Source organism: Mus pahari, chromosome 21 (genome assembly GCF_900095145.1).
Source record: "Mus pahari chromosome 21, PAHARI_EIJ_v1.1, whole genome shotgun sequence".
In the NCBI taxonomy this organism is placed as follows: Eukaryota; Metazoa; Chordata; class Mammalia; order Rodentia; family Muridae; genus Mus; species Mus pahari.
In genome coordinates this window covers 47651951-47664505 of record NC_034610.1, presented here as the reverse complement: position 1 = coordinate 47664505, position 12555 = coordinate 47651951, and the positions used below count along the sequence as shown (strand labels likewise).

General features: G+C 42.8%; 1 protein-coding gene across 1 annotated transcript in view; it reads left to right on the top strand.

Annotated features, from left to right (window-relative positions):
• Positions 1 to 674: 674 nt before the first annotated feature.
• Positions 675 to 12555, top strand: part of Enpp3 (ectonucleotide pyrophosphatase/phosphodiesterase 3) — a 64085-nt gene continuing 52204 nt past the window's right edge. The window contains exons 1-4 of the mRNA XM_021221122.2: positions 675 to 794; positions 5220 to 5295; positions 10759 to 10881; positions 12275 to 12400. Coding sequence (XP_021076781.1) covers positions 717 to 794; positions 5220 to 5295; positions 10759 to 10881; positions 12275 to 12400 — 403 coding nt within the window. The 5' untranslated portion in view covers positions 675 to 716. The remainder of the gene's footprint in view (positions 795 to 5219; positions 5296 to 10758; positions 10882 to 12274; positions 12401 to 12555) is intronic.

The window sequence follows — 12555 nt, the reverse complement described above, 5'->3', positions numbered from 1 at the left end:
GTGCTGAGATCTGAACTTTCTCTGCAGAAGTGCGCGTGACTGCTGAGCTGTCTCTCCAGTCCTCCAGTCCTTTAATAAACGTACTAGTTTTCAACTGCAGCATGACATCTGGATGGATGTACAAACTCCCTGTAAAGGGCTTCTTGTCAGCCTTGGGGAGATTGAGAAAGGAGGGCTTGGAAAACCACGCTGGCTAACATGGTGTAAGATACTGCCAAAACCACAAACAGAAACAAAACCCAGAAAACAACTGAGCTGGGGTGGAGTTCAGCTGGTATAAAGCCATGGGATCAGTTCCCGGCAACTTGTAAATTGGGGGACCCATGATGTAATCCTGGTGCTTAGGAGATAAGAAGTGACACAAGTTCCTTCCACAGACAAAAACAAAACAAATGAGTAGCCTTTTATAAGTGTGGTTAATATTCTATTCTTGCTATCTACATATCCTGATTAGTATTATTATTACTTCTAAAGCCATAAAGAACTGCTGTCCACAATGTCCGAGAGAAAAGTGGACTTTATTCTGTGGGCAATGCTGTTTGTTAGACAAGGCTTTTTCCCCCCTTCAGTTGACCAATCGCTACAGAGCTCTGCTTTTCTCCTGGATTTAAAAGTCAGCCACAGCTGGGGCAGTCAGGACAGTTCCTTTTTCCCTCCCCAGAGGGAAGAAAGAGCCTTATTTTCTGGCTAGACAGGTTTACATAGCTACGGGAACAATGGATTCCAGGCTAGCATTAGCCACAGAGGAGCCCGTTAAGAAAGACAGTCTCAAGAAATACAAGATCCTTTGTGTGGTAAGTACGGCTGTTCTTAGTCTTACAAGCTTGGTGGCAGATGTGAAGTGCCATCCTCCCCACGGAGGTTTGCTTGGGTTGCTATTTAAGCCAGAATGTTAAGTAATTGTGCCCAGCATTAGGTTTGTTTGTGTTGCAATTTAGGTTAGAATGCTAAATGATTGTGTCCAGCACTTCTGACAGAAATCTGAGACCACGCTGGACTGATTTTGTTTTCCATGTGTTTATAATTAGAGCTCAAGCAATTTTTGACTGGTACGAGTACCGTATGAGCAAGAATTTAGCAACTGAAATCACGTAACACATATGTCTTAAGGAACTGTTGATCATTATCAACATTTCATTCTATTTATTTTCCATGTGGAGATTATTTCTCTTGCTTCCCTCCTCACTTTCATCTTTCAGTCTGATTAAATCTTTCCTGGTCTAAAATATAACGTTAAAAAGCTCCTTGCTTTTATTAGCCTGTTTTTATCACTCATCATCAAACTTTGGAGAAGTAGGGGACTCTGTCCAGCACCCCAGTTTCTCGTGGCCCATCTAAATGTGTGCTCTGTTTTCCCCCCATATGAATTCAGTGCTCCTTTAGAGGCTAATTCACCTCCTCCCTCTGTTTCCAATCTGAATGTCCCTGACAATACATGAATGTTGTCTTTTTTTTCTTTTCTTCTTCTTTTTTAAAATGTTCTCTCCCCTTGCTTCCTGGACAATCTTGAAATGCTCATTTCTAAGACATACTTGCTTTTTGACGGATTTATCTTTATCTTCACTGATTGTGACTCAAGACCTCACCCTACATCCTTCTTACCCAGCGATCTTTTCATTTAGGCAATCTGTGTGTTCTCCTGAGATGTCAAATGATACCCTCCCCCAACCCAAGCCACCATCTCCGACGACTCTTTGGATGTCTCCTGCCTGACTACTCACCCAGCACCTCAAGCCAAAACCAAATGCAGTTTTTTGTTTTGTTTTGTTTTGTTTTTACATCTGTCAGACTCCTCAGGCTAGCATATGTCAACTCTCCTCTCTGTTTACCAAGAAATGTCAAGCAATTCGTGACTAGGACCCGTGAGGACAATAATCCCCAGTAGCTCCCCAGAGTTCATCTTTCCGGGACTAGCACAGCCCTCCTTGCGGCTTTCTTGCCTTTAGCTTTATCTTAGTTTGTCCCTCAAGGAATCAAACCCCTTGGGAGCTAAATCTGGGTCCTCAATGTATTTTTAGATTGTTCTTTTCTTTTTCTTCCTGAGGCACCTCTGGACAGGCACCCAAGCTCAGGTATCTTTCCGCTGGACACTTCCTACTCTTTCTCTAGAGACACAGGGTTTCAGTGGGGCCCGGGGCTGGCTGATTAGCATAATGATGTTGGCCCTGAAGGTTTGGGGATGTGCCTGAGCCTTCTGCAGCTGTGTCTATGACCAGGCCCCACCCTGATGATCTGGGTTCTGGGAATTGAACTCAGGTCCTTGTGTTTAAAACATAAACCCTGAACTGAAGGAGCTAGCTCTCTGGCCTGAGGATATAGACATTTAATCTTGCTAACATGTTTTCTTCTTCCTTATTTTGGGGTAGGGGTTGGGGGTGGTTTTGAGACAGGATTTCTCTGTATAGCCCTGGCTGTCCTGGAATTCACGCTATAGACCAGGCTGGCCTCAAACTCAGAAATCCACCTGCCTCTGCCTCCTAAGCATGTGCCACCACCGCCCGGCTTCTTCTTCCTTATAAGGAAGTTCACTATCTCAAAAAGGACTTTAATGATTCCCTTTCTCTCTCTCTCTTTCTTTCTTTCAAATTTCCGTTAAAACTTTAAAGGTTTCAGTGGGTATCATGCTACAATCCTGTAATAATACTTAGGAGGTAGAGGCAGTAGGGTCTGTGGTTCAAGGTCATCCTCAGCTACATACTGGCTGGGCTGATCTCAAAAAACAAGCAACAGAACAAAACTGAAAAATAACACACTTAAAGATCTCTACACAGCCCTCCTATACTTTATTTAGTCAAGCTGAAACCAAATGTTGGGCTCGAAGTGTGTTTCAGAGTCTAGAACATTTTTCCTACTTTGTATTCAGCCTAAGGTAAGAAGTTTTAAATAAGGTACACATTAAATGAAAGGAAAGGGTTAAGAGGTTAAGTGGTTAAGAGGTGGTTCAGTGGTTAAGAGGACTGGCTGATCTTCCAGAGGTCCTGAGTTCAATTCCCAGCAACCACATGGTGACTCACAACCATCTGTAATGGGATCCGATGCCCTCTTCTGGTGTGTCTGAAGACAGCAATAAAATAAAATAAGTAGTTCTTTAAAAAAAAAAAAGGAAGGAAGGAAACAAGGAAGGAAGGAAGGAAGGAAGGAAGGAAGGAAGGCAGGCAGGCAAGCATAAATACAGGGAATAAATACAAAACCATGAAAAATATAAATTTTAACATTACAAAATTTTAAAGCATAGTAAGTAAGGACAGACAGATACTGTCCTTAGAAAATTTAAACAGAAAAAAGCACAAAAGAAATGGTGTAGGTTGGGGCTGGAGAGATGGCTCAGCGGTTAAGAGCACTGACTGCTCTTCCAGAGGACCTGAGTTTAAATCCCAGCAACCACATGGTGGCCCATAACCATCTGTAATGAGATCCAATGCCCTCTTCTGGTGTGCTTGAAGACAGCTACAGTGTACTCACATAAAATAAATAAAATAAATAAATCTTTAAAAAAATTATACCAAGCATCAATTAATATATAGATACACTAAAATCCTCAGCAAAAAGTGTTCTTAAGTAGTTTACACTCACCACCTTTGACTGAGCAAGTACACATTCAAAGATCTCTCCCTGTTGTTACTCCAATGTAGTTTGAGACTTCATGGGAAAAGAATTGTTTTAATATTGTATTAATGTGCTTTCTTGGGCACTGTGTTAACTTTTATGGTAGATGTTAATGCATCATTTTTTTTCAGTTGATTTTCAAAATGCAAACTCCTCAAAGTCAATAGTTTATACAATTGTTTATTATATAAGCAATTTTGTTACTGTATTTAATTGTTCTTTTGCAAGGTTTGTTCTTTGCTTTTAAATTGTATCCAAACTTATTTTATTTTCAAGAGTAATTTGAAGCAGGGCGTGGTGGTGCACGCCTTTAATCCCAGCACTTGGGAGGCAGAGGGAGGTGGATTTCTGAGTTCAAGACCAGCCTGGTCTACAGAGTGAGTTCCAGGACAGCCAGGGGCTACACAGAGAAACCCTGTCTCGAAAAAAAAAAAAAAGTAATTTGAACTCATGACTATTGTTAGCATTATTTTAAATTTTTTATTGGGGAGGGGGCACACATGTGCCATAGCACATATACAGAAGCCTGAGAACAGAACACTTGGGGGGGGGGTGTTGCTTTCTATTTCCACTCTGTGGGACCCAGGGATCAAACTCAGGTCACTGGGCCTGGCTTTCTACTCTGTAGGACCCAGGGATCAAACTCAGCTCACTGGGCCTGGCAGCAAGCATCTTCGCTCACTGAGCCATCTCACTGGATCCTGTATGGCATGTACAGTCCCACTCGCCCATTCTTATCACTTGAACTCACGGCTTAGGTAAAAGAGAATCTAGCCACATCACGGTTTAGTCTGATTGGAGCTCCGAGTCTCCTATGTTACGTAGCTTCGTCAGCAGGCGTGATTCCTGTGAACGCAACACTCTCTGGTCGAGAAGCTTCCAGATCATGTGAGGTCAAAAGTGTTCATGAATTAAAGAGCAAAGGAAACCCTTTCAGTAAAGACTTGCACACGGTTCGTGGACATGTGTTAATCATTTTCCTTGTCCTCTTGCTAACTAGCAATGTGGCGCCTTAAGGCTTTCACAGTTGTACAGGATGCCAGAGTATATTCATACAAATAGGGGCTTTCAAGGGAAAGTCTAGAGAGGAAGAAAAAAACGAAGGTGGAGAAGGTATATAGTTTCGATGGTTTCAGTGCCTGCTTGCACTCGGTCTGGAGTTAAACTCAATGTATCTGAAATATGAAAGTGTTTGAATCTGGGCATCTATAGTAAATGATCTACAGAAATTTTCTCACGGGATTAGGATGTCTCTCAGTTATTAGAATAGCATGCATGAAGTCCTGGATTTGATCTCCAGGCATGGAGGCAGGGTGGATGAGAGAGTTTACGATCACCCTTGGCGACATAGTAAGTCTGAGGTAAGTTAGCCTAGGCTACGTGGGAACTGGTTTCAAAAGCAGGTTTGAATAAGAACAAATAATTATTTTCCAAATCTCCTTTTTCTCGGACGTTAAATGAAACAACGTGTTTTTGTTGTTGCCGTGTCTGGTACCTCTGGTAATTAGCATGCCGCCTGTACTGTGGACTGATTGCAGTCTAGAGGACAGTACGTAGCTGTCATTGTGTTTAGTTTTAAAAACCACAGAAATGACTTCTCGTTTCTGTAACAGGTTCTTCTTGCTTTGTTGGTGATCGTATCGCTTGGATTGGGACTGGGACTAGGACTCAGGAAACCTGAAGAACAAGGTACATCCCCAGACGCTTTTCTTTTTACATGACCCCCAAACCAGTCTCTTCTCTCTGCTGGCTTTAACTCCTTGGAACCTGTCTGTTCTCCAGCCCCCAAGCCCTTCCCTAGCTCCCTCACAGTTAGCATTACTCGTTGTTGCTCATGGACTTTCCTCTTTTACCCTGACACACAGAAAGGAAAGCAAAGTCCAGAAGAGCCAGAGGAGGGGGACTAATTTCAGACATCCTGTCCCAGTTCCTACAGCAGCTAGACATGTCTGATGGCTCTGTCCAGCCTCTTGACCCTCAAAGTCTTTGTTGCTATTGCTCTCTCCTCTGTGCATTGATAGTGTATTAACTCTGTCACATCGTTCATATCCCACTATAGAGTTAACCAATGCCAAATTCTTAAAAAGTAGACAATACTAAAAGCTTCTTTTTTTCTTATAAGAAGCAAAGAAAAATAGGTGATATATACTCTTAATTATGAGATCATATTCCCTTTGTTTTATCCTACTGGTATGGATAGCAAATATACCATTTATAAGTAATAATGCAAGGATTTTGTATAATTTAAAATTTTTAAATTTTATTTAGTATCATGCATATGTTCAGTGTGTGTGTGTGTGTGTGTGTGTGTGTGTGTACACAGCATGCATGTGGAAATCAGAAGGCAAGAATCTGGGAGTTGGTTTTCTCATTCATTATGAGACTTCCTGGGACTCAACTCAGGTTGCCATGCTCACATGAGAAGCATCTTAACTTTCTGAGCTGACTTACTTCCTCTATATTTCATAGTAGATTGTGTTGGAGTTTTAACTCGGGTGAAGCATGAAGTATGTTTTCACTCACTTGATGTCCCTCTCAATGCGACTGATATATTTTACTGAGAAAGGATTTAACATCTCTGTAGCAGGGTGGCTCCTGGGAAGGTTAGGTGACATTTTCATGACCCACAGTTCTTCTACACAACACAGGAACACAGAGATTTAAAAAAAAAAAGTTGACATTAACTGGAAAATTTCTGTCATCTCGTGGTCACCAGACTGCTGTGTCTCTGAGGGGCGTGGCCGGTACTGGCTAGAGTGAACATTGGCAAGCTCTGTCAGTGGTATCATAATGTGGTTGTTACATACAAATGGACATTAGTTCTTGGCTATTTTATCCTCCGAATTGCATAGCTTGACTTTAAAAAGCATAGACTAATCTCTGGACAAAATCCCCCATTGTCTCAGCATTTTGGTCATTTACTTCCTCATACCTATGTCTGGGTTCCCAAGGGCTGCTTCTTTATTCTCATCCCTTCATCACAGGTGATCAGCTCTCCTAGTGGCAGCTTGAGCTCCCTTTGCAATCAGCCCCGCCTTGGCCTCCTTCTGTGGCATTTAGCACAATCAGCCCATTTATTATGAATTCTTGTGCCCAGTCTCTTCTGTTAAGCCCAAAACCTGAGCAACTTTAACCATTCTCTGCTCCATGTAATCCTTGCTCGTTGGCAATACAAATTGGTAATGTTTAATTTTAAAATTAATTTAATTTTAATGTAAAATTTTAAACTGTTTATGCATTCTTTAAAACTTGTTGTTATGTGTGCATTTTTCTTTTCTTTTCTTTTTCTTTCTTCTTCTTCTTCTTTTTTTTTTTAATGTACTCACTGAAAACTGAACATCAACTTGTGTTCTGTGTTTTCTAACTAGGGTGTAGTGGTGAAGAAGGCAGACAGAGGTCCTTTCAAGAATGTATATTTCTAGGTTGAGGATGTAGTCCTATTGGTACAGTTGGGTTTATTACACACCTAGCATGCATGAACAGAGCAGGGGTTGGTACTCAGGACCCCATGAACTGGACGTGGTGGAGCACACCTGTAGTCCTAGCACTGAGAAGGTAGGGGGATCAGAAGTTGAAGGCCATCTTCAACCATATAGTATTGGGGAGGAGCGAGGGGGTCCAAGGAAAAAAATAATGAGGGTAACCAAAAAGAAGAAATTGTTATGTCAGGCAGGTATGTGAGATTGGATGTGGGTGCAAAGTGACTGACATTTGAATTATGAGCTCGTGGAAGTGAAGAAGAGGGGATTCTTTCCAAGGAAGACTATTTTAGGTAACTAGAAGCAGCAGATGTAAAGGTCTAAACCAGGAGAATGGATGTCTGCTGTGTTCCACTGAGGAGACAACAGGAAGGTCATGATCTATCTAGACTTACCGGGGTCAGAGTGAGGCAGTCACACTCTGATGGGATCGGCCAGGGAGACGTGAATCCCTCGGGGTTGGTATATCAACACTTCGTCTTGGATTTGGACTGCAGAGTTTGAGCTGCAGAATGAAATAATCTGGTTTGCTTCCAGATGTAGCATGAGCTAAGGCTGCTGTGTTCCAAGCATGGAAGCGTGAGAACAGAAAAGAGAGGACAGCTGGGGCATTTGGGACAATTGCATGTACAATCCTTGTCTTGAAGCAGGTGGCAATAAGTATTTGGATCCTGGAACCATTTGTCTGGGTAGAGCTCATACAGAAAATGAAAAATGAGATGCCTCAAGGATGGCCTCATGGTTTTTTTGTTTGTTTGGTTGGTTTTTGGTTTTGTTTTTATTTTTATTTTTATTTTTTTTTGCATGAACATTTGGAAATACTAAGTTTTCCTTCCTAGTTGGGCTGGTATGCAGTAGAGGTGTGGTTGAGGGCAATACTAGTTCAGATAAAAAGATTCAGCTGCTCAATTTTAAACCCATCTGTTATAATAATACTTTGAAAATAATCAGAATGCTCTGTTTCATAGATTTTGGGAGTCAAATAGAGTAGGCTGAATCTGAGAGGTCTACCTCCCCTAGAAACATTAATTTCTATGATTTTTACCACTGTCTTCATCTGGTCTTCATACCTACTCTCCTTTCTTTCTTCCTTTTTTTTTTTTTTTTTTTTTTACATTTTGAACACTATCCTTGACTCCCAAAGTGTTTATTTCTTGTTTGGCCTCCATATTTATTGGTTTCTGTATATGAGGCAAGAATATTCACAGAGTCAGTTTCTCCCCTTGCAACTGACCAGTTGTCCTAACATACTGAAACTCACTATTATTCTGTTAACACCATTTGTTTAAGGAATCTTTTATTAATGTAAAGTCTCTATGGCTTTGTCTTTCATTTTTTTCCCACCACTATACTCCGATACCCATCACAATGCTTGAAATAGAACGAAGCTTGGGCTGTAGCTGGTGCACTGCTGGTCTGGCATGTAGCATGCTTAAGGCCGTGGGGTTTAATCCTTAGCACCCATGACCTGGGTGTGGTGGCACATGCCTCTTATCACAGTGTTCAGGAAGCTGAGTTAAGAGGACCAGGAGTTCAAAGTTACCCTCGGTTGTTAAGAGTTTCGACATCCACCCAGGGGTCCATCCCATAATCAGCCACCAAACCCAGACACTATTGCATACACCAGCAAGATTTTGCTGAAAGGACCCTGATATAGCTGTCTCTAGTGAGGCTATGCCAGTGCCTGGCAAACACAGAAGTGGATGCTCACAGTCAGCTATTGGATGGAGCACAGGGCCCCCAATGGAGGAGCTAGAGAAAGTACCCAAGGAGCTGAAGGGGTCTGCAACTCTATAGGTGGAACAACAATATGAACTAACCAGCACCCCCAGAGCTCGTGTCTCTAGCTGCATATGTAGCAGAAGATGGCCTAGTCAGCCATCATTGGGAAGAGAGGCCCCTTGGTCTTGCAAACTTTATATGCCCCAGTACAGGGGAACGCCAAGGTCAAGAAGGGGGAGTGGGTGGGTAGGTGAGCAGGGAGGGAAGGGTATAGGGGACTTTGGGGATAGCATTTAAAATGTAAATGAAGTAAATACCTAATAAAAATTGGAAGAAAAAAAAAAAAGAGTTTCGACACCAGTCCAGGCCACATGAGACCCTGACTTAAACATAGGATTTTAAGTGACAATTCATAAATTTAAAGATTTATTTATTTTATTTATATGAGTAAACTGTAGCTGTCTTCAGACACACCAGAAGAGGGCATTGGGTCCCATGACAGATGGTTGTGGGCCACCATGTGGTTGCTGGGATTTGAACTCAGGACCTCTAGAACAGACAGTGCTCTTAGCCACTGAGCCATCTCTCCAGCCTGATAATTCGTAAATTTAAAATTATGTAGTGATTTCCAAAGAGTGGACTTAATGTTGGCAAAACAGAATTCACCCAAACACACTAGCATGCACTCTTTACCTTTAACTGGAAATTAAAAAAGGAGAAAGCAAATATAAGGAAATTGTAGGTAATATTTATCTAGTCCTCATTCAATTCATAGTCAAGATAAATTATATTTGGCTTGACACATTCTTAGTTCAGGAAACATCAAGGAAGAGGAGCAGGCTTGTCGGGGAGGACTGGGCTGAACCTGTCTTCTGGACATAACAGGACCCACAGCAGCTGTGGTTGCCTATATAAGAAAGACCTGAACAAGATCATACCTGGTAACATGCTAGCGTGGGCTGTAAAGGGAATGGGGATTGGGGAAGTGGGGAGTGACTCCCCTATCTTACTTGAGAAATTATTTACAACTGATGGTTGACTGGGGTGGGGTGGGGGACAGCGAGAATCAGTTTTGACCCCTGGTAGAATGACCATGATCCAATGGATAGCGCCAAACCCGTGTGTATTTGAGCATCATACATTGGACTCACTGGACTATAAAAATATGAAAAGAGAACAGGAAACTGGGGGTGGGAGGTAGACCTGGAAGTAGGTATGGAGAAGACATGAGGTTAATATGATCAAAATCCATTCTGTACATGTATGAAATTCTCAAGTAAATAATAAAATAGCATCTTAAAACATAACTGTAACATTCTTCTTGTTTAACCATGAGTCTGCTGGTGATTTAAAAACTCGTATCTGTAGTTTCTCTTCCCTGAACGTCCAGCCGCAATATTCAGACTCCCTGGTCAGTATCAACTTGCTCAGATACAGAGATGCACCAAGCTTAGAGTGTTTGGGATCCTTGCTCTCCATGTTAGGAGTCATTCTTAATTTATTCCTCCTTTTTCTATTTCTCATAAAAAGCTTCTCTAAAAAGCACCTGACTTTGTCTAGATTGTATTCGTGTTGTCTTTGTGAACATTGCCGTTATTTTCCGTAGACTCTTCATCTTTCTGTTTGTTGGTTTGGGTTAAAATCCCTGACTGGTTTGTGAGTTTCCATCCACTACCTCTGCCACTTATTTTCTGGAGTGGGTTTCTAAAATGCAAATCTAGTGTGCGCCGCCCCTTTCCTGAGACTCAGGGGAGTCGCCTTGCTCCTCTGTCTATGCTAACTTCTTCTCTGTGTTCTCTCCCCCTAGGGATGAAACGTAGACCAGGCTGGCCTCGAACTCAGAAATCCGCCTGCCTCTGCCTCCCGAGTGCTGGGATTAAAGGCGTGCGCCACCACGCCTAGCCACTGGCCAACTTCTAAGTGTAGCTGTCCTTTGTCTTTCCTTTGACAGGCAGCTGCAGGAAAAAATGCTTTGACTCGTCGCACCGAGGACTGGAGGGCTGCCGCTGTGACTCGGGATGCACGGGGCGAGGAGACTGCTGCTGGGACTTTGAAGATACCTGTGTGAAATCAAGTAAGGGTTCTGACAGTCTTTTGTTTTTCCAGAAGTGGTTTCTCTGTATAGCCCTGGCTGTCCTGGAACTCACTCTGTAGACCAGGCTGGCCTCGAACTCAGCAATCCGCCTGCCTCTGCCTCCCGAGCGCTGGGATTAGAGGCGCGCGCCACCACACCGCCTGGCCGGGTTCTGACAGTCTTTCACTAGCATGTTAGTTATGCTGACGTCATTCCAATACCACAACCTTTCTGCCGTGGGTTAGTTTCCAGGGCTACCATAACAAAATAATCACATTCTAGGTAGCTTTAAAAACAACAAACAAGCTGAAGTCCTTTCTTTCTGGAGGCTAGAAATCCAACATCTAGGTGTTGGCAGCATTGGCGGAGGGAGAAGAGTTTCTGCCTCTTTTCTAGGGTCTGGTTTGTCACTGGCAAGCTTTGATGTTCTCTGGCAGTATCGCAGCTTTGCCTACACTGTCACATGATCTACATTTCTTATGCATAGCCTCCTCTGCCTTTACTGTCTGTGTCTCTTCACCTAGCCTTCCTTGACCCTCCTTGTCACATGATCATGGAAATTAGTCTTTCATTATCTCTCAAGACCACACAGTTCTGCACACAGCATCTGTTCTGGATACCTATACAAGGTTAATTATTGTCATTTCTGCCTTCTCAGTGAACACAGGGGCCCACACTTTGCTTGACTGCAGGCATTACTGTATAGGAAGTGAAATGGTAGATAATGACCTGGTTCCCATGGGATTCTCAGAGGATCCTATTTCTTCTGTGACTTCTGTCCCTCCTTTATTAGCTGCCCTGAGACAAGGCTGAGCAAGGTGGCTCTTGATTAAATCCATATTGTCAGTGCTCGGGACACTTTGACATGTGGAGTTCCCACACTTGAGAAGGAATAGGACCAGGATCCAGAACATCTGTAAGCTCAAGAGTACAAGTTCAACTTAAGAAGTTTCATTATGGGCTGGAGGGATGGCTCAGTGGTTAAGAGCACCGACTGCTCTTCCAGAGGTCCTGAGTTTAATTCCCAGCAACCACATGGTGGCTCCCAACCATCTGTAGTGAGAGCCAATGCCCTCTTCTGGTGTGTTTGAAGAGAGTGACAGTGTACTCATATACATAAAATAAGTAAATAAATCTTAAAAAAAAAAGAAGTCTCATTACTCTCCACAGAGTACAAGTTCAGCTTAAGAAGCCTCATTACTCTCTGCTACCCATGCAAGGAGAGCGGAGTCACAGCCTTTTGTTTTGTTTTGTTTTGTTTTGTTGTTTTGTATGATGTAGTTCCATACATTAAATCTGATAAATCAAGAGTCTGAATGTATTGTAATAACGCAGGGGCAACGTGTGGCATTGGTAGTCTAAGTGCTTAGAACTGCATTGAATACCTTTTCAGCTCAAATATGGACGTGCAATTTATTCCGTTGTGGGGAGAACAGACTGGAGACAGCCCTGTGTTCCTGTGCGGACGACTGCCTACAGAGGAAGGACTGCTGTGCTGACTACAAGACTGTGTGCCAAGGTAAGCAGAGACCGTTGGCGCGCTTGCCTCTAGGGCTTCACTGGAACTCAGAGTCTCCTGAGCTACAAAGACTTGGAGAGAGAGAGAGAGAGAGAGAGAGAGAGAGAGAGAGAGAGAGAAAGAGAGAGAGAGAGAGAGAGAGAGAGAGAGAGAGA